The sequence below is a fragment of the Pseudophryne corroboree genome, chromosome 6 (assembly GCF_028390025.1).
Source record: "Pseudophryne corroboree isolate aPseCor3 chromosome 6, aPseCor3.hap2, whole genome shotgun sequence".
NCBI lineage: Eukaryota > Metazoa > Chordata > Amphibia > Anura > Myobatrachidae > Pseudophryne > Pseudophryne corroboree.
The window spans coordinates 343308353-343330444 of record NC_086449.1 but is presented as its reverse complement, the minus strand read 5'-3'; the positions used below and the strand labels follow the sequence as shown (position 1 = coordinate 343330444).

At 45.5% G+C, this 22092-nt stretch overlaps 1 protein-coding gene across 3 annotated transcripts in view; it reads left to right on the top strand.

Annotated features, from left to right (window-relative positions):
- Positions 1-22092, top strand: part of VPS13C (vacuolar protein sorting 13 homolog C) — a 950377-nt gene that overhangs the window by 670267 nt on the left and 258018 nt on the right. For all 3 annotated transcript variants that reach the window (XM_063926503.1, XM_063926502.1, XM_063926504.1), the window contains 2 exons: positions 2460-2581; positions 8091-8388. In XM_063926503.1, coding sequence (XP_063782573.1) covers positions 2460-2581; positions 8091-8388 — 420 coding nt within the window. The remainder of the gene's footprint in view (positions 1-2459; positions 2582-8090; positions 8389-22092) is intronic.

The window sequence follows — 22092 nt, the reverse complement described above, 5'->3', positions numbered from 1 at the left end:
TCCGGTGGTTACCAACACCTCTGCTACTTCAAAGTCCTTGGATGTTGTGAGGGCTTTGAAGGTCTATGTGAAGTGGGCAGCTCGTCACAGAAAATCCGACTCACTATTTGTTCTCTATGATCCCAATAAAATTGGGTGTCCTGCTTCAAAGCAGACTATTGACATGCCAGGATCCCTTGGTCAAAGATCTTATAGCCCAGGGCTACAGACTGGAGTTTAAGGAACTCCCACCTCACAGATTCTTCAAATCAGGCTTACCAGCTTCTCAAGAAGCAAGTATGACTTTACAGGAAGCAATTCAAAAACTGGAACAGACTCAGGTCATTGTTCCAGTTCCACTTCAACGGCAAAATCAGGGTTATTATTCCAACCTGTTAGTAGTTCCGAAACCGGACGGTTCAGTGAGGCCCATTTTAAATCTCAAGTAATTGAACCCGTACTTACGGGTGTTCAAGATGGAGTCTCTGAGAGCGGTGATCTCAGGTCTGGAAGAGGGGGAATTCTTGGTGTCTCTGGATATCAAGGATGCGTACTTTCTTATTCCGATTTTGCTTCAAAGCAGACTGTTGCACACTGGATCAGGCTTACTATCCAGCATGCTTATTCCACGGCAGGTTTGCAGTGTTCAAAATCTGTACAGGCCCACTCTACTAGATCGGTGAGCTCTTCCTGGGCGGCTGCCTGGGGTATCTCGGCTTTACAGCTCTGCCGATCAGCTACTTGGTCAGGTTCGAACACGTTTGATAAGTTCTGCAAGTTCTTTACTTTCGCCTCCAAGGACCTTCAGTTTGGTCAATCAGTTCTGCAGGAACCTCAGCACTCTCCCACCCGGTTTGGGAGCTTTGGTACATCCCCATGGTAATAATGTGGACCCCAGTATCCTCTAGGATGCAAGAGAAAATAGGATTTTAATTACCTACCGGTAAATCCTTTTCTCGTAATCCGTAGAGGATACTGGGCGCGCGCCCACTGCTTCGTTTCTTCCTGCACTGTTACTTGGTTAAGTATTGTTGGTTCAGCGCTTGCTGTTCCTGGTGTAAAGTTTGGTTAGCTTGACTTTCCTCTAGTTTGTGTGTGCTGGTTCGGAATCTCACCACTATCCTTTTATATCCTTCTCTCAAAGTATGTCCGTCTCCTCGGGCACAGTTTCCTAGACTGAGTCTGGTAGGAGGGGCATAGAGGGAGGAGCCAGCCCACACTAAATGCCCATGGTTCCTAGTGGACCCGTCTATACCCCATGGTACTAATGTGGACCCCAGTATCCTCTACGGACTACGAGAAAAGGATTTACCGTAGGTAATTAAAATCCTATTTATTCAAACAACAGTTTTTGTCCGTTTTCTGGTATTTGGAAGCAAATGGTTGATTGTTATTTGCTCCCATAAATTGCTAGATTTTCATTCCAACCAGCCAGATTGGACAGATAATCTTAAAATGGGTACACACTAGACGATATGTGTACTCGGCGATATTAGCGGTGACGGGACCTCGGCGGATGCAGTCATCGGCAAGTGCATGGTATCGCTTGCAACTTCACTATATTGAGCTGCATATACAGCCGACGAGCGATGTCACAAGTGACCCCTCGGGAGCGCGTATCGTTGACGATATAGTGGGTACACACTGGACAATTTGAATAATATGTTGTTCAGAAATGTCTGAATTGGCCATATCGTTCAAAAAGTCATCTAGTGTATATCTAGTTTAAGACATTCTGTTGCCAGACAGTACCACGGTAGAGCATGTCATTCTGTAAACTTTCATGTTTTCATAATACTGTAATTATAGTACTGTAACCTTAATTCTCAGTTGATGGAATTTGTCATGCAAGACCATAATTTACAACAAATTATGTATTTTCTCTACATTCCTACAATGTATTATCCTTTCATGTTTTCACGTCATTTGGAACCATGGAATTGGGTCCTTTATGCACTACACCAGAGATTTCAACCTTTTACAACTCACGGCACACTGAATAAGATTTAAATATTGCTAAGGCACATTCAAATATAATGTTTATGCATGGTGCAGTTGCGTGTCCCAGGATGTCATGTCGCAGCTTCTCCATAGGTAACGCCTGAGCCACATCTGAGAAAGCCAGAAGAGCCCAACACTGCCTGGGCCCAAAATTAGAACTGGCTCCGCACCCACTAAACCCACCAGTATTGATCATTCCATGGCCTCAGTAGGGGCAAAACACTGACTGGCCTGGCTGTGCTTCTATGGCGGCACACCTGGAGACTGCTCAGGGCACACTAGTGTGCCACGGCACAGTGGTTGAAAAACACTGCTCTACACTGATGATTGATATTGGTTCAAACCTGGTGCCTTATCTATTGAATGATCTGAAACTATTTTACAGCTTTACAGATGAAACGTTCATTTTCTAGAAGACATCTCAACAGAGGTTTTGTAACATGGATGATATTTTTTTTATTTTTTTTTTACAATTTCAGATCAAGAACCATTTCTCAATCCCATTTATTGTTTACAAGTTTGTGGCAAATGCAAAGTTACTGGAGGAAATTGGTGTGTGTAGACCAGATGAGGAATTTCATGTACCCCTGCATTCTTACAGGTATAGGTCATATTTCGTGTATCATACGTCCTAGCACAGAGTAGCCAATTGTGGGTCTGCATTAGCATTTACCATTTTTGATATCCACTAGCTTTGTGATCTACAAATTGTTATTCTGCTATTATGTGCCATAAGCCATCTGGGAGATACAGATGGCATCATGGGACCGAACCCCATGAGAAGATGTTTCTCAAAAATAAAAGTAGTCTCATTGTTTCAGCGGGATGTCGTTATGTGACCGGCGGTCGACCACTACATCCCGAACCCTGAAAATCCTGACAGTCGGCAAGCCGACTAACAAGGTCTATTCCCACTACTTGATGTCCACGACACCCATAGAGTGGGAATAGAGCCTGTGGCGAGAGCAGCCCGCCACCGAGCCCGCAAGGGGCTTCGTTTCACTCGCCCCTACTGCTGGCATTATGTGGCCAGGATCCCGGCATCGGGATGCTGACCGCCAGGATTGCGGCCCCAACCCATTTCAGCATATGAATTAAAGGTTTTTTTTAAGTTCTCTTGGAGGTCATATTTTCAGACTCTTTATAGTGAATGTGCATGTGTAATTATGTGTCTTGTGTGTCTTGTGTGTGTCTTGTGTGTGTGTGTCTTGTGTGTGTGTGTGTGTGTGTGTGTGTGTGTGTGTTAGATATTCTCACAACCTTCCTACCACAATTGTAAGCATACAGCTAGCAATAGTTTGTTCAAATGAAGGCTGGTCATGTGATTTTTCTGACATTACTCATTCTTGCAAAATAGCGCTTTAAAGCACTAACAATTTCTGAGAAATTAAGAGATCCCTTGTTTGTAGACAAATTCTGACTTAGTGCTTGGGTTGCATTGTCTGAATTTGGGAACAACCTTAACCTTAAAAGGTAGAGGTAAAGGTATAAGAAGAAAAGCCTTACTGTATCTTCATGAACACCAACATTTGAGATCTGCAAGATACATCATCCTGTTCAGACACCCCCGAGTCCTTGGAAATAATCAAAAGAAAAAAATGTTTTCCATGTGAGAACTTTTAAGTCCAATGATTCAGGATGTTCGAAAGGAATTTGTTGTAATGTCTTCAACGATAAATTCAAGTCCATCGTAAATGCACAACATATAGAGTAATAAGTAAGTGTACAGTCAGCAGCAACTGGTAAGGGGGTGGTCAAACCCTCCAAAGAGGAAGAAAAAGAAATAAGGTGTACCAGCGCTGGCTGTGATATTTACATACAACGGACGGTTTGCTTCAATTAAAAAAATAACAATTTATTGACATAATACATATTAAAATTAGCAGGAATAGATTCAGTGTGAATGCTAATAGCAGCAATCTCATACACAGATACCTCCCTAGATAGGATCACTATTGCAAGTCCACTTTTGTGTGTATTTTGAAACGTCAGATTCTTATTGGCTAGGACAATTTCCAAAATGCAGTCACTGTCAGGCAATCATATTTACCGGATCCACAAGATGTTGTCCCTTGGTAGCATCAGCTTTAGAAAAAGTCCATTTGTAGCTGCAGGGGTGGACCGGAATGATGCTGAAATGTAAAATTCCAGTGATATGGAATGTCCAATAGATGGCCAAAATGTTGAACAGGTTCAATGGATACAAGACGTGGAATGGGATCCAGGTGGGTATCTGGTGATGGGCTCAACGCATTTCACTGGTAACAATAGGATCCAGCTTCCTCAGGAGCATAAACTCAATGTGTGCTGGGGTGTCTATTTATACCCCTTTTGATAGCATGACAATCAACACCTGTTTGAGTATATTAATACATAATGAAGCAAACCGTCCCCAAAAAAATATAAAAGTCACAGCATTAATATCACAAAATTCAACTTAATTAATAAAATTTAATATAAAAACGAGCATTAAAACCAATGTATAAACCATAAAATTAATTCATTATTATGAATTAATTTTATGGTTTATACATTGGTTTTAATGCTCGTTTTTATGTGACGACACCGGGTCGCATGATCTGAACTATTCCCAATCCTATTGGACCATTGGTGATTCAGCTGGTATGACGTGCTGCTCCGATCACGTGACCAGAGTATCCAATGATATTGCCCACGTGACCGGGACCCACGCCACATCATTGGACGATTCCGGATATATGATCAGGGGGCTCCGGTCACGTGATATCTTTTCCAGGACCGAGGCTTCCATAGACCTCTAGTCTGCGGTCATGTGATATTATTCTTGTGACCGGGACCCGCTGCACATTTATTGGATGTTATAGGGCACATGGACCGGAGGCACGTCCCAAAAGGTGTGTCGACGTGTCTCCTTCTTACACATCCTTGTAATTAAGTATACATAAACGTAACTGGTTTCCATGGAGACATAACAACTAGTTAAATAAAGGAAATCCGTTTCCTCCTTTGGATTTGAATCAGTCAAAAAAAAAAAAGAATTATGCAGTACTAATCATTCATTGCATATTAGCATAAAAAAAGACCCACAGCAAGGTGCCAATAAAATATATACATATATACACATACCACAGCCTAAGGGTGTGTGTGTGTGTGTGTGTGTGTGTGTGTGTATCTCAAAAAAGCAGTGTGTACAGGTGCGCTGGTAATTAAAAGGTAATAGTTCTCAGTCCACAGGTAATCCACTCTGGGCTGCAGCACAGGTGTACATCAACACCGCAGCAACTCTCCTTAGAAGGCTCAGGACTCTTATGAGCATTAAATAGCTAGAATAGAGAGTGAAGAGAGTGCGCTCATAGTGCAGATCAATTTTTATTTAAAAACAAATGAAATAAAAACATCAAGTATTTCTACAGGACTCTTACCCTGAATAACCCACACCGCGGGCAGGTTAGCAGATGGTATAATACATTCCACAATGGCAAAACTGCATACCGCTGACACATGGACCCAGGACCTTACACCACGCCGGCTGAATATTTTCCAAACCGTACCCGTCAGGAAACCGCGTCACGAACTCAGGGAGCCTGTGCAGTGCGAGTGGAGAACATCAAGCGTGTGGAGACAGTTACTAATAGGACCATTACTAATGATAAAAGTGTTTGATGGGTGAATTGGTTCACGACAACAGTAAATGCACAACACCCTGCATAAATGTGTACACTTCTAGATAGTGCTACAATCTTCTGGAAAAAAAAAAACCAGGCACACTAATTCATGATAGTAACAGAGTTCCTGAGTTAAATGTCCCGTCTTTGTGGAAGACACCACCGTATACCTACTGACATTGGAACGTCCTTATACTACAACTATATGGGACAGTCTGGTGCTAGTAAAAGCAGCAGGTCCCATTCCTGTTGTTTCTTTTGTTATGTGGAAGCATCGCTACTAGAGGAAACCGGTATATTAGATGAAAATCCTACAGAATTGTCATGGCGTCAACAAGGAACTCCTGCGGATCCCTAGTCCTTGAGCATAAGCTGTCTGCCTTTTTGTTCTACTTGGAGACCATAATGTCAACCTCCGGCTGACCTGATTTCAAGGCTGGTGTCTGCAGAGCTCGATTAAGCCATAAGCCTTTAAGGGTTTCAGGCACATAAGTGTGGGGCTCCCTAAAGAATAGCATTTGGGACTCAGGGATCAGGTCCTCATGTGCATGCATTCAGTGTGCACACAAAAAGGGGGCATGTCCATGAGTCGCACCCCTGTTTCGAATCATGCTTGGGGCATGCACAGCTCTTCACAAGCTGTTGGGCTGAATCTCCATCTCCCACGGGGGACACTGTGGCCTGCAGATTGGACTGAGGGATCAGTTCTTGTAAAGCGGAACTCTCCTGTCAAAATCGGGTGGTTGGTGGGGTATACAGTACATACATACAGTTACACAAATATACACATACAGGAATACATATATATACATATACCTGTATATACAGTCACATACATGCATAAAATATGACATATAGTCACACACAGACAGATAATATAGTATCTTTAAAGCCTTAGCATACAGGCTAGAGAATCTCCTCATTCATCTGGGTACACCCCCCTCCTCTCTCCCATGCACTTTGCAGAGGGGTGTTATCCCTATATATTATATGCAGATACATCTGATGCGACCACACCAGCAAGTGCCAGCAGCGTCAGGGAAGAGAAACTGCCCTCTGCTGCTGCTCTCAAAGGGACCAGAAGGTCCTTTTGACCCCCTGCACCTTCCCCCAGTGTTCCATGCTGCCGATCATTGCTGGTTGGTCAGCACGACAGGACTCCACACCGAGTGGCTGCAGACAATAGCAGCTGCTGAAAAAGTGTACACCAACCCCCCCCCCCCCCCCCCCCCACGTGCACCTGGCAGCTGTCTGTGGTGTCAAAAGTAACATTGCAATGTTACCGATGTTCTGATGTTTACCGATATTCCTGATCGATGTTCCGATGTTTGATGGGGGGGGGGGTTAACAAAAAATTGTCAGTTATGTGGTTTAAAAAAGAGGGAATAAGAACGTGGTAAGGTAAGTATAGTCCGCCTGAAGAATAGGGGGGAAAAGGGGGGGAGGAAATGGGGAGGGCTCAGTTAAAAAAAAACTTTGTAGGGAATCTTCCCATAATAATTTGGCTCAATGCCAGGTGTTCTTACTGTTCTCGTATTGTTTAAACTTGGATCTTAGCCCTAGAATTCTACCTCTAAGAATATCTTGTTATGAAGTAGATAGTGATTACCACAGTACCCAAGTATAGAGAAAATTCAATTCTCCCAAAATTTAGAATTTTTGGGGGGTGCCTCCTTTTATTATTTTTCTATGGCATATTTAGCCCTGTAATGAGGATTTTTCTATTCGCTGTTAGCAGCCAGTTATGGCACGCTGTCCATAATCCCAGATAATAGTATCAATTTAGAAGAGAAACACAGGGACACCTTTTGTTTCTATAAGCAAATGTGAAATATTTAGTAAATAGTGTATCAAACCATGTATATGGTAGTGTCTAATGGTAATAACTAATTTAAACCATGAAATTGGTTGTACAATATAGATATAGACACTTTGTTTTGAGCAGACAAACAGTTCCTAATCACGCATTTGGAAAGCTTGGTGTTCAGTGCACACCTTTTTTGTATATCCTTTTTGGTTTACATTTTACATATTGTCACAGTATCATAAACCTCATGGTTAAATATTACATAGTTAAAGTTTATGCATAAACTAGGGTAATATTTATCCACAAGGTTTATGATACTGTGACAAATTAAAATAAATTGAAAGTTCTCTGTATATGTGTATTTACGCACACACACCCCATGCTCGTGCATTGCTAGACTAACCCATAACAATGAGCATGCTGCTCATTCTGTAATTTTTGCAATTTTTAAGCTGTAATTGATGCACTAGTGGTTACAGAAAATGCAGTATAAAATAGCAGTATCAAATAAGATTACAAAGCAGTTAGTAGCAGATTTGTTTCTGCATTTGAGCATTTCTCTGCATATGTAAATTACCAAGTTGTGTTGTTGTCTTATGTTCTTATGTGGTTTTCTAAAAAAAAAAAAAATTCTTCTAATGGTACTGTTACATCGACAGGTGTCAGTTGTTCCTGAAACCGGCAGGTGTGTTGGTAGGACAGTTTAAAGAGTCCACAACTTACATTATGTGGAAAGAAATGCTACACCGGAGTAGTGAAGTTCGATGCACACTGCAGTGTCCAGCTACTGAGACCAACTTCCTACCTCTCATAGTGAATTGCACAGCCGTGCCTGATGAAATCAACTTTATCACCAGTAATGGTGAGAAGGATTGGGATCCAGCCTACATTATCCATCTCTACCCTCCGTTGACCATCAAAAATCTTGTGCCCTACTCTCTGAGATACCTGCTTGAGGTAAAACTTCTTCATCTAACACTCTGTGATTTGTAGTGATGTAGTATTTGCATGCGCAAACCATCCACATGAGACTGCTCAGCGTTAATAAGGTAATTTTTTATATAACTCATGGGACTAATAGAGTTTAGAATATTTCCATTATAAATATAATAATGTTTCCTATACTAAAGAGAAATATGGAGTTTTATATAATTCAGTAGGTCGTTATGTTCCTAATGTGAATGGAAAATACATACACACCTCTTTGGAGGAGGGAAGCATACACTAGTAGGAAATAGCCTAGCTAGTGGATGCCAATAAGGTTCTCATTGACATTGAATTGAGGTTCCTGTCCGGTCTGGTGAACTGTCCTCTTTCGGTATCTGGTTTATAGTTCTACAGTAAAAAGACAACAGGTAAAAGGTAGACAGTGCTTAAGGTCGACAGGTTCAAATGGTATACATTATAATGGTCGACAGGTACAAAAGGGTCAACATGATAATGGTCGATACACATATGGTCGACACTAGTTTTTATAAATGTTTTAATTTTTTCTCTTACGTCCTAGAGGATACTGGGGTCCACATTAGTACCATGGGATATAGACGGGTCCACTAGGAGCCATGGGCACTTTAAGAAATTGATAGTGTGGGCTGGCTCCTCCCTCTATTCCCCTCCCACCAGAAAATGTGCCTGGAGGAGCCGGTCACGCTTGGGAAGCTCCTGAAGAGTTTTCTGCATTTATTTTCTTGTTTATTGTTTTCAGGCAGGTCTGGCTGGCACCAGCCTGCCTGCTTTGTGGAACTTAGGGGGGGGAACGGCCCAACCTCCCTAGGGTTAATGGTCCTGTTCCCCGCTGACAGGACACAGCTCCTGAGGGTCCTATTCGCAAGCCCCACCACGGCGAGAGCACGCCGCCTCCCCTACCAGAGCCAGAAGTTACAAGAGTGGTGAGTAGGTGGCCGGCGTCCCGTTTAGCGGGTCGCCGGCTGTAATGGCGGCACAAGGGGTAGGAGCGCAGCGCTGATAAGCAGGCTGCGGCTCCAGGCTTCAGAGGCATACAGGGTGCTGTGTGTCCCGCTGTGAGGAGCGAGCTGAAGCCACAACGCATATACCCACACTGGCAGCTATTCTACACGGGTTTTAACCCAGTGTAGAACTGAAATTACCTCAGCCAGTATAAAAAAAACGGGAAGACCGTGCGCCATTAGGGGGGCGGGACTTCACTATGAGCTGATCCAGCAACTCACCAGCGCCATTTTCCCTCAGCAGGTTTACACAGGCAGACTGTCAGGGAAGCGCAGCTCCTCCACAAGGACTGCAGAGCACCTCAGCGGTACCAGGGGGTCATAGCAAAGGGGGGGAGCAATATTAGTGTAATTAGTTTGCCACCCAGCTAAACTTGTACTTTAGCTATAGGGGCTCTGTGTAGCTGGCTCCATCATTCTCTGTGTCTCTCTAGAGGGCTCTGTGTGTGTTAACTGTGTTTTACCCTAATTTCCTGTGTGTGTGTGTGTGTGTGTGTGTGTGTGTGTGTGTGTGTGTGTGTGTGTGTGTGTGTGTGTGTGTGTGTGTGTGTGTATATCAGAGGTTCTCAAACTTGGTCCTCGTAGGCCCACACAGTGCATGTTTTGCAGGTAACCCAGCAGGTGCACAGGTGTCTTAATTACTCACTGACACATTTTAAAAGGTCCACAGGTGGAGCTAATTATTTCACTTGTGATTCTGTGAGGAGACCTGCAAAACATGCACTGTGTGGGCCCACGAGTACCAAGTTTGAGAACCTCTGGTGTATATTCTTTCACATTTACTATGTCAAAAGAGTGTGTATCATGCACAGCAGTGTTTCTCTGACGTCCTAGTGGATGCTGGGGACTCCGTAAGGACCATGGGGAATAGACGGGCTCCGCAGGAGACTGGGCACTCTATAAGAAAGATTTGGTACTATCTGGTGTGCACTGGCTCCTCCCTCTATGCCCCTCCTCCAGACCTCAGTTAGATTTCTGTGCCCGGCCGAGCTGGATGCACACTAGGGGCTCTCCTGAGCTCCTAGAAAGAAAGTATATGTTAGGTTTTTTATTTTACAGTGAGACCTGCTGGCAACAGGCTCACTGCAACGAGGGACTAAGGGGAGAAGAAGCGAACCTACCTGCTTGCAGCTAGCTTGGGCTTCTTAGGCTACTGGACACCATTAGCTCCAGAGGGATCGACCGCAGGACCCGTCCTTGGTGTTCGTTCCCGGAGCCGCGCCGCCGTCCCCCTTACAGAGCCAGAAGCAAGAAGATGGTCCGGATAATCGGCGGCAGAAGACTTCAGTCTTCACCAAGGTAGCGCACAGCACTGCAGCTGTGCGCCATTGCTCCTCATACACACTTTACACTCCGGTCACTGAGGGTGCAGGGCGGGGGGGGCGCCCTGAGCAGCAATAAAATCACCTTGGCTGGCAAAATAACCACAATATATAGCCCCAGAGGCTATATATGTGGTAATTACCCCTGCCAGAATACAGAAAAAAGCGGGAGAAAAGTCCGCTGAAAAAGGGGCGGAGCCATCTCCCTCAGCACACTGGCGCCATTTCTCCCTCACAGTTCCGCTGGAAGGAAGCTCCCTGACTCTCCCCTGCAGTCTACACTACAGAAAAGGGTAAAAAAGAGAGGGGGGCACTAAAATTAGGCTCAGTAAATATTATAGCAGCTATAGGGGACATAATTCAGTTAGTCCCTGCATTATATAGCGCTCTGGTGTGTGCTGGCATACTCTCTCTCTGTCTCCCCAAAGGGCTTTTGTGGGGTCCTGTCTCCTTTAAGAGCATTCCCTGTGTGTGTGCGGTGTGTCGGTACGGCTGTGTCGACATGTTTGATGAGGAGGCTTATGTGGAGGCGGAGCAGATGCCTATAAATGTGATGTCACCCCCTGCGGGGCAGACACCTGAGTGGATGGACTTATGGAAGGAATTACGTGCAAGTGTCGACTCCTTACATAAAAAATTTGACGACATGCCAAATGCGGGACAGCCGGCTTCTCAGCTCGTTCCTGCCCAGACAATTCAAAGGCTATCAGGGGCTCTGAAACGCCCACTACCTCAGATGGCAGACACAGATGTCGACACGGATACTGATACCAGTGTCGACGACGATGAGTCAAATTTAATGTCCACTAGGGCCATTCGTTGCATGATTGAGGCAGTGAAAGGGGTATTACACATTTCTGATATAAACCCAGGTACCTCAAAAAACGGTATTATGTTTGGGGAGAAAAAACTACCAATAGTTTTTCCCCCATCTGAAGAATTAAATGAAGTGTGTGAAGAAGCGTGGGCTTTCCCCGATAAAAAATTGGTGATTTCAAAAAAATTACTAATGGCGTTCCCTTTCTCGCCAGAGGATAGGTCACGTTGGGAAACTCCCCCTAGGGTGGATAAAGCGTTCACACGTTCGTCTAAAAAGGTGGCACTACCGTCTCCGGATACGGCCGCCCTAAAGGAACCTGCTGATAGAAAGCAGGAGGCTATCCTAAAGTCTATATATACACACACTGGTGTTATACTGAGACCAGCTATTGCTTCAGCGTGGATGTGCAGTGCTGCTGCTGCTGCTGCTGCTTGGTCAGATTCCCTGTCGGAAAATATTGACACCCTAGACAGGGACACTATATTGCTAACCGTAGAGCATATAAAAGACTCAGTCTTGTACGTGAGAGATGCACAGAGGGAGATCTGCCGGCTGGCATCTAGAATAAGTGCATTGTCCATTTCTGCTAGGAGAGGCTTATGGACTCGGCAGTGGACAGGGGATGCAGATTCTAAAAGGCACATGGAAGTTTTGTCTTATAAGGGTGAGGAGTTATTCGGGGATGGTCTCTCAGACCTTGTTTCCACAGCAACAGCTGGGAAGTCAGCATTTTTGCCCCATGTCCCCTCACAGCCTAAGAAAGCGCCGTATTATCAGGTACAGTCCTTTCGACCCCAGAAAAACAGGCGGGGAAAAGGCGGGTCCTTTCTGTCCAGAGGAAGGGGAAAAAAGCTGCAACACGCAGCAGGTTCCCAGGAACAAAAGTCCTCCCCCGCTTCTTCCAAATCCGCCGCATGACGGTGGGGCTCCACAGGCGGAGCCAGGTACGGTGGAGGGCCGCCTCAAAAATTTCAGCGATCAGTGGCTTCGCTCACGGGTGGATCCCTGGATCCTTCAAGTAGTATCTCAGGGGTACAAGCTGGAATTCGAGGCGCCCCCCCCCCCCCCGCCGTTTCCTCAAATCGGCCTTACCGACAACTCCCTCGGGCAGGGAGGCTGTACTAGAGGCAATTCACAAGCTGTATTCCCAGCAGGTGATAGTCAAGGTACCCCTACTTCAACAAGGACGGGGTTACTATTCCACACTGTTTGTGGTACCGAAACCGGACGGTACGGTGAGACCCATTTTAAATTTGAAATCCTTGAACACATACATAAAAAGATTCAAGTTCAAGATGGAATCGCTCAGGGCGGTTATTGCAAGCCTGGACGAGGGGGATTACATGGTATCCCTGGACATCAAGGATGCTTACCTGCATGTCCCAATTTACCTTCCTCACCAGGAGTACCTCAGATTTGTGGTACAGGATTGCCATTACCAATTCCAGACACTACCGTTTGGACTGTCCACGGCATCGAGGGTGTTTACCAAGGTAATGGCAGAAATGATGATACTCCTTCGAAAAAAAGGGAGTTTTAATTATCCCGTACTTGGACGATCTCCTAATAAAGGCGAGGTCCAGGGAGCAGTTACTGGTCGGAGTAGCACTATCTCGGGAAGTGCTACAACAGCATGGCTGGATTCTAAACATTCCAAAGTTACAACTGGTTCCTTCCACACGCTTACTGTTCCTGGGGATGATTCTGGACACAGAACAGAAAAAAGTGTTTCTCCCGCAGGAGAAAGCCAAGGAGCTGTCATCTCTAGTCAGAGACCTCCTAAAACCAAAACGGGTATCGGTGCATCACTGCACACGAGTCCTGGGAAAAATGGTGGCTTCATACGAAGCAATTCCATTCGGCAGGTTCCATGCAAGGACCTTCCAGTGGGACCTCTTGGACAAGTGGTCAGGATCGCATCTTCAGATGCATCAACTGATAACCCTGTCTCCAAGGACCAGGGTGTCTCTACTGTGGTGGCTGCAGAGTGCTCATCTTCTAGAGGGCCGCAGATTCGGCATACAGGACTGGGTCCTGGTGACCACGGATAACAGCCTTTGAGGCTGGGGCGCAGTCACACAGGGAAGAAATTTCCAGGGACTTTGGTCAAGTCAGGAGTCGTCCCTACACATAAATATTCTGGAGCTGATGGCCATTTACAATGCCCTAAGTCAGGCAACGCCCCTGCTTCAAAACCAGCCGGTTCTGATCCAATCAGACAACATCACGGCAGTCGCCCATGTAAACCGACAGGGCGGCACAAGAAGCAGGATGGCGATGGCAGAAGCCACAAGGATTCTCCGATGGGCGGAAAATCACGTACTAGCACTGTCAGCGGTGTTCATTCCGGGAGTGGACAACTGGGAAGCAGACTTCCTCAGCAGACACGACCTACACCCGGGAGAGTGGGGACTTCATCCAGAAGTCTTCCTACTGTTGGTAAACCGTTGGGAAAGGCCACAGGTGGACATGATGGCGTCCCGCCTCAACAAAAAACTAAAGAGATATTGCGCCAGGTCAAGGGACCCTCAGGCGATAGCTGTGGACGCTCTAGTGACACCGTGGGTGTACCAGTCGGTTTATGTGTTCCCTCCTCTGCCTCTCATAACAAAGGTACTGAGAATAATAAGAAGGCGAGGAGTAAGAACGATACTCGTGGTTCCGGATTGGCCAAGAAGAGCTTGGTACCCAGAACTTCAAGAAATGTTGTCAGAGGACCCATGGCCTCTACCGCTCAGACAGGATCTGCTACAGCAGGGGCCCTGTCTGTTCCAAGACTTACCGCGGCTGCGTTTGACGGCATGGCGGTTGAATTCCGGATCCTAAAGGAAAAGGGCATTCCGGAGGAAGTCATTCCTACGCTGATAAAAGCCAGGAAAGAAGTAACCGCAAACCATTATCACCGCATTTGGAGAAAATATGTTGCGTGGTGTGAGGCCAGGAAGGCCCCTACAGAGGAATTTCAGCTGGGTCGTTTTCTGCACTTCCTACAGTCGGGAGTGACTATGGGCCTAAAATTGGGTTCCATTAAGGTCCAGATTTCGGCTCTGTCGATTTTCTTCCAGAAAGAACTGGCTTCACTGCCTGAAGTTCAGACTTTTGTAAAGGGAGTGCTTCATTTTCAGCCCCCTTTTGTGCCTCCTGTGGCACCTTGGGATCTCAATGTGGTGTTGAGTTTCCTAAAATCACATTGGTTTGAACCACTTAAAACTGTGGATCTGAAATATCTCACGTGGAAAGTGGTCATGTTATTGGCCTTGGCTTCGGCCAGGCGTGTGTCAGAATTGGCGGCTTTGTCATGTAAAAGCCCTTATCTGATTTTCCATATGGATAGGGCAGAATTGAGGACTCGTCCCCAGTTTCTCCCTAAGGTGGTATCAGCTTTTCACTTGAACCAACCTATTGTGGTGCCTGCGGCTACTAGGGACTTGGAGGATTCCAAGTTACTGGACGTAGTCAGGGCCTTGAAAATTTATGTTTCCAGGACGGCTGGAGTCAGGAAAACTGACTCGCTTTTTATCCTGTATGCACCCAACAAAATAGGTGCTCCTGCTTCTAAGCAGACTATTGCTCGCTGGATTTGTAGCACAATTCAGCTGGCGCATTCTGCGGCTGGATTGCTGCATCCTAAATCAGTGAAAGCCCATTCCACGAGGAAGGTGGGCTCATCTTGGGCGGCTGCCCGAGGGGTCTCGGCTTTACAACTTTGCCGAGCTGCAACTTGGTCAGGGGCAAACACGTTTGCTAAATTCTACAAATTTGATACCCTGGCTGAGGAGGACCTTGAGTTCTCTCATTCGGTGCTGCAGAGTTATCCGCACTCTCCCGCCCGTTTGGGAGCTTTGGTATAATCCCCATGGTCCTTACGGAGTCCCCAGCATCCACTAGGACGTCAGAGAAAATAAGAATTTACTCACCGGTAATTCTATTTCTCGTAGTCCGTAGTGGATGCTGGGCGCCCATCCCAAGTGCGGATTGTCTGCAATACTTGTATATAGTTATTGCCTAACTAAAGGGTTATTGTTGAGCCATCTGTTGAGAGGCTCAGTTATATTTCATACTGTTAACTGGGTATAATATCACGAGTTATACGGTGTGATTGGTGTGGCTGGTATGAGTCTTACACGGGATTCAAAATCCTTCCTTATTGTGTCAGCTCTTCCGGGCACAGTATCCTAACTGAGGTCTGGAGGAGGGGCATAGAGGGAGGAGCCAGTGCACACCAGATAGTACCAAATCTTTCTTATAGAGTGCCCAGTCTCCTGCGGAGCCCGTCTATTCCCCATGGTCCTTACGGAGTCCCCAGCATCCACTACGGACTACGAGAAATAGAATTACCGGTGAGTAAATTCTTATTTTTTTCTCAGTCTGGAGTATCACTGCCATGTACTCAGGATAGTACACATTCTCAGGCTAATGGATCTGAACCAGTATGGCTAGATTCATTAAAAGGGAGGATTTCAAATATTTCAAATAAATTATCCCAAATGAGAAGGTGACGCAATACTTAAGGCAATCTGTGGATGACCTGATGAATAGAGATTCAGTGGTCGTTACTGCGTCACAGACCCCTGCCATTTTACCATTTGTCCACAGAAGCGTACTCTGGCCCAAATCATGCAGGCTGATACTGATGATGATGTATCAGACCCGGAGGAGGGTGAGGTGGACTCGGGAGGGGGGGATACAGCTTTGTCACAGGGAATACAGGCCCTGATAGAAGCTATTAGATATGTCCTGCACATTCCTAATAAGGTGTCTGAAGACTAGGAGGAATCTTATTTTAATGTGTAAAAGAAATCCTCAGCTACTTTCCCTGCATCTAAGGAATTAAATTCCCTATATGAAGCAACTTGGGTAAATCCTGACAAGAAGTTTCAGGTCCCAAAATGGTTACTCACATCCTTCCCGTTTCCCTCAGGATGATGGGAGAAAATGGGAAAACACACCGATAGTTGACGCATCGGTTTCTAGGCTGTCACGTAAGATAGTTTTACCGGTTCCTGGGGCAGCTTCCTTGAAGGATGCTGCAAATTGCAAGATTGAGACCACTCTCAAATCTCTGTACACAGCTGCGGGGGTGGCCCAGAGACTCACTGTAGCTTGTGCATGGATCTCTAGGGCCATTGCAAAATGGTTGGGTAATCTAATTGACGGGTTAGATTCCTTATCCAAGGGGGAGATAATTTTACTCCTACAGAATATACAGGATTCTGCTAGCTTTATGGTGGAGGCCATAAAGGAAACTGGTTTACTTAATGCACGTACCACTGATATGGCAGTGTCAGCACGCAGGGGCTTGTGGCTATGCTAGTGGACTGCAGATGCGGATTCCAGGAAAGGCGTGGAAAGCCTACCTTTCACAGGTGAAGCCCTCTTTGGAGATGAACTGGTCTACATACCTTCCTTTCACAGCTGCCCCCGGCTAGAAAATCCTACACTGCTCCTACTGTGCAGTCCTTTCGGACAGCAAAGTTTAAAAACAAAACCAACGCTTCTACGGCCTTCAAAGGCAATAGAGGTAAACACAGAAAACCAGCAACTGCAGGTTCACAGGAACAGAACCCCGGTTCTGCTTCCTCTAAGCCTTCGGCATGATGGTGGACTGCACTGCCTGCAAGACAGACAGGTGAGAGCCGTTTGAGATTTTTCAATCACATATGATGCCAGCCTCCGAGGATGGGGGGCTGTGACCCAAGGGTTCCAATTCCAAGGAAAGTGGTCGAGTCAAGAATCTGCACTCCCGATAAATGTATTGAAATCAGGGCAACTTGCAATGCTCTCCTGCAGGCCTCCTCTCTTCTCCGAAATCAAGCCATCTAGGTACAGTCGGGCAACGCCACGGCGGTGGCGTACATAAATTGACAGGGTGGAACAAGAAGCAGGACTGCAATGTGAGAGGTGTCCAGGATACTCCTCTGGGCGGAGTCAAATGCAAGGGCCATTTCGGCCATCTTCATCCCAGACGTGGACAATTGGGAAGTGGACTTCCTCAGCAGGCACGATTTTCATCCAAGAGAATAGGGTCTTCACCCTCACGTGTTTCAACAACTGATTCACAGGTAGGGCTGTCAACAGATAGACCTGATGGCTTCTACTCTCAACAAGAAGCTCTGTTGTTACTGTTCCAGGACGAGGGATCCGCAGGCTCCGGCAGTTAACGCCCTTGACAGCACCGTGAACTTACCAGTTTGTGTACCTGTTTCCTCCGATCCCTCTCATTCCCAGAGTTCTAAAACGACTCAAAGGGGAAAGGGTTCAGGCAATTCTGATTGCCCTGGATTGGCCCTGATGGGCATGGTATACAGGCCTGACGATGTCTCTGGATGACCCCTGGTTCTCTGCCGCTACTTTAGGACCTCCTTCAGCAAGGACAGTTCGTCTGTCCAGACTTAAAGCGGCTACGTTTGACAGCTTGTAGGTTGAGAGGGAAATTCTAGCCAGAAAAGGTCTTCCCTCTAAGTTTATGTCTACTATGGTCTAGGCCAGGAAGGTGGTTACGTCAAAACATTACCACCTGACAATGCTAAATTCCTTGTCGTATAAACAACCCTTTATGAAGCTAAGAACACTGTACGCTGTTTATTTAAGAAGTACCGTAATGGTACGCTATTGGCGTAGCGATCGCTCAGCCGTAGGCGAGACGCTCAAGCGTCACGTTCGCTCACGGCCCAGTGATCACAGGACACGTTATTGGTTATGTCTAGGGGAATGATTCGCTATGGCGTAGCATACGCTCGAGACCACGAGGAGGTCACCAGCGATGCAGACGCTCACAACACTATACCTTTATGTTAAAACCTTATACCAATGAAATACACTGAATACCTTAATGTGAGTACAGGGTGTAAATGCAACCTTGTGTAACCTGACTAACTACAAAGCTGCTTGAGCGTCACCGACGCTCAAGTGAACACTTAACACTATAGAAAATGCACAGATACTGGTTTAGGTTCCAAAGCCTATTAACTGTATTATATCTAATATACTTGAAAAAGGGGATAACAGTACAAATGATACACTACAATATAACAGAGACTTCCTAACCACAGAACTAAACAATAAATACAAGAAGACAATACTACACTGACCTAAATGCAATACAATACAATACTATCTAATACAATACAATACTAGCCTAGTCTAGGGGAGATATAAGAGAAAAGAGGAGAGAGAGAGATAGAGAGAGAGAGAGATTGGCTCACAGAAAGACAATGATTACGGAGAGAAACTTACGCACAAAGGGTATGATCGCCTGCGCCTCGATATCCAGCTCCCGGCTATCAGCAGATAACCGTTGATGAGAGAGAGTGAGAGCTGGATGTGGTCGGCCTGCCTATTTATGCCCCACACACAATGCAATCTCATGGTCCTACAATCCCATTGTCCATTGGCCGAAGGAATTCGGCCCTGCATCATAACAAAAGGTCATAGGGTGATTCATACAGGTGGGCTGTGACGATTTCCAACAGCTCAGGTGGGTGGGAAACTGGGTTTCCCGCCGCATACCTGAGTATGAGTAAATAATAGAAATGGACATAAACTTCTTATGTCCATAACTATTCGCACGAGCGATTAATACGCTCCAAACCAACACCGGAATATTGCTAATTAAATACTCTTCCGATGGGTACCAAACACTGCTGTATGATTCCTGTTAGACCCTTCGTACGATGTAAAGAGGGATTCCTCAGCTCTGGGACATTGTATTTTAACCAAACTTTCAGAATCTATCAAAGGGACCATGATCTATAAACTACATTAATTGTGAAAATATGTAACGAATGAGTCGCACGCTACGACCACATAAACTCTACCGTAAATACGCATACCGCGCCTGCGAGTGCACGCTATTGCGGGTATGCGCTTCCACGGGAGAGCGTACGCACGCGCAGCGCGGACCAGTGTGCGGTGCAAATATGGCAACGTGCATTGAGACATTTTTCTGACTTTGACAGTCCACCCTTTGGCAGTCAATAATAACTGCCACAAAACATTTAAGGAGAAAAATGTAAGTCAGGGGTTAATTGATTTCCATGGTTGGGTAAGGAAGAAGAGTGGAGTAGGTGTGAAGAGGGTATGACCTAGTGAGAAAGTAGAAGCATGTGTGTATGAGTCCATGTTTGGAGGGTCATGTATCATCGTGCCGTACGTGTGGTAAATCAAGCTTCGAGGTATTGCGAAGTATACATTTGAATTCCTTCTTATCCTGTGGTACAGGTCTGTGGATGGGCTGTCAAACTCTACCGAGCTCATTTCGGCTGTGGTTGTAACAAAATGGGGATGCACATTTTAGTTGATGATACATGAATGGGGGAGGTATGTGGTTGCTGCTATCTGTGCCTGTATTCCCTATCGTCTATGTGTGTCGTTACCTAGGGGTTGTAGAGATGAAGATAAAGAACACTTACGAAAAATGCAATGATATTCTATGTCAGGGAAATGTACATCTGTTGTTGAAGTTGTGTTCGGTATCTGTTGAGAGTCGTCTTCTTTGCGCTGTATTGCTCTTTGGGCATGAGCAAATAGCTTTGTCTGAGCCATCAGATTTACAAAAAATGTTGGGCTAGCGTGAGTTTAAAAATACTAGGGAAACTGGGGATCCATGGCAAAGTTCATCAAGTGTCCATATTTAAAGTTGTCAAATCTTCTTCTTTGGTCAATCCGTTGTCTGTATACATCTCGTCTCGTCAGCTTCCTCGTCCAAGGGGGTCTTTGTATCTTGGAGAAAAGCAGAAAAACAGGTGAAAGAAACGGACCGTATAATCGCATTTTCATCACATTCTGGTTTCTATCATTGGGTCATAAATCAAATCCAGGTTAATTACAGTTTCCTCGCTCCTCAAGCTCATCACTCTTGTACTTTGTTTGCACCTCATTAAAGCCTGCCCGCATCTAAATATCAATCCAATCGATATAACAACACCCAAGATACATAGGAGAAACTTTCCAACATCCATTATGACTCCTTGAGCCCAGTCTCCTAAACCGGAGAACCAATTTCGCGGGTTCAACCATGACACCCAACCAGTCAGCTCATTACCTACAGCAGCAAGGGTGAGATTGTGTTTTCGACGAAATTCCCACTTTAATTGCAGAATATCGTCCATCTTTTGGTCTATGACCTCTACCGGATCCTCGGTGCTATTTGTGATATACGTGCAACACTTTATGCCGTACTGTGTTGCCAATGTAACACAATATCCGCCTGTTACTGCTGTAAGATAATTAAGAACCATCCTATGCTGAACTAGTTCTGTTTTGTAAGCTTGAAGTTCTCTTCCAGTGTATCTAAACGTGTCATCATACATTTCAGTGATATTATCTAACAAATTGGCGAGTGCGGAAATGTATCTATAATTCATCACACCTCGAGCGGTGCGAGTGAAATCTAACGCTACCAGAACCTGAATCCCGGTGGATTCATGGATAAGATCAGAGGCCGGATGCTCTAACCTTTCTGACAGTTGTCTTTTAACTCGGTGCTCGTAATGAGTGTGAGTATAAGGAGCTTGGGCACCACGGTGTATGTCCTTCATTTTGTCATGTGTAACAGTCATCACTTCAGGCAATACTTTTCCAATATAACACAATCCTTCAGAGTTTGGGGCAAGCCACTTGTACGCCTTTCTCCCGCATATGAAATATGCATCATCGGGGAGAACATATGGGACGGAGAAGGACATGACCATGTTACAAACCTTCCAGGTGAAATCTCCTGACCCTAATTCTTCCATCTGCCTAATGCACGTATCGGTTTGTACGATATGTGCACAGTATCCTGGTGATACCTCTCCAACTCTAGTAATCCTATTTCCTAGGGTATATCGATATCGGAAAGATTTTCCTCTACTGGCTATGTGGCGTACGAGCTCTGTATCTGTAGGCATTCTATCTGCTCTGTGTGAAAAGGTCATGGTAAGGTTGCTCCATGACACTTCCCAATTTCCCGGTTTTCTGGGATTGGAGATGTTAAAACATAAGAGGGACCTATCCACATGGTATTGGTGGAGCTTCAAACTAGGAGGGCTGGAGATGTTAAACCTCCGGTCTCCCACCACTTAGCTCAAGTACCTCCCCTAACGTTAAAGGAAATGGTACTAGCCCTGATTTACTGTGACCCTGAGGTACTTGAGAGCATACCCAACAATCTGTTTGGTTTAACACGTTACCCACTAGAGAGTGATAGTCACTCAATGGATGCCGGTCCATATGGATATTAAAACTAGATTGGCATTTCTTTATGCATCCATCTTCAACCAGATTATCACAGAGCCTACAGATACAATTTTCTTCAGCTAACAATCCATCACAATTTCTTCTATCGGATCGTTTTCTGATACTCGCCTTTGCTTGTTGGTTTGGTTGATCTTGGAAAACTACGCCTCCATCATCATAATCGGAACCCATTCCAGAACCTCTCTCGACCTCTATGGTACTCTCGCCGGAACAGACTGCTCTGGTCAACATCATGGTTAACATCAAAATCCGGATCACAGTCTCTTGGGGCAAGTCCATCTTTGAGGAGGAAATAGAGAAGAATGAGAAGGGG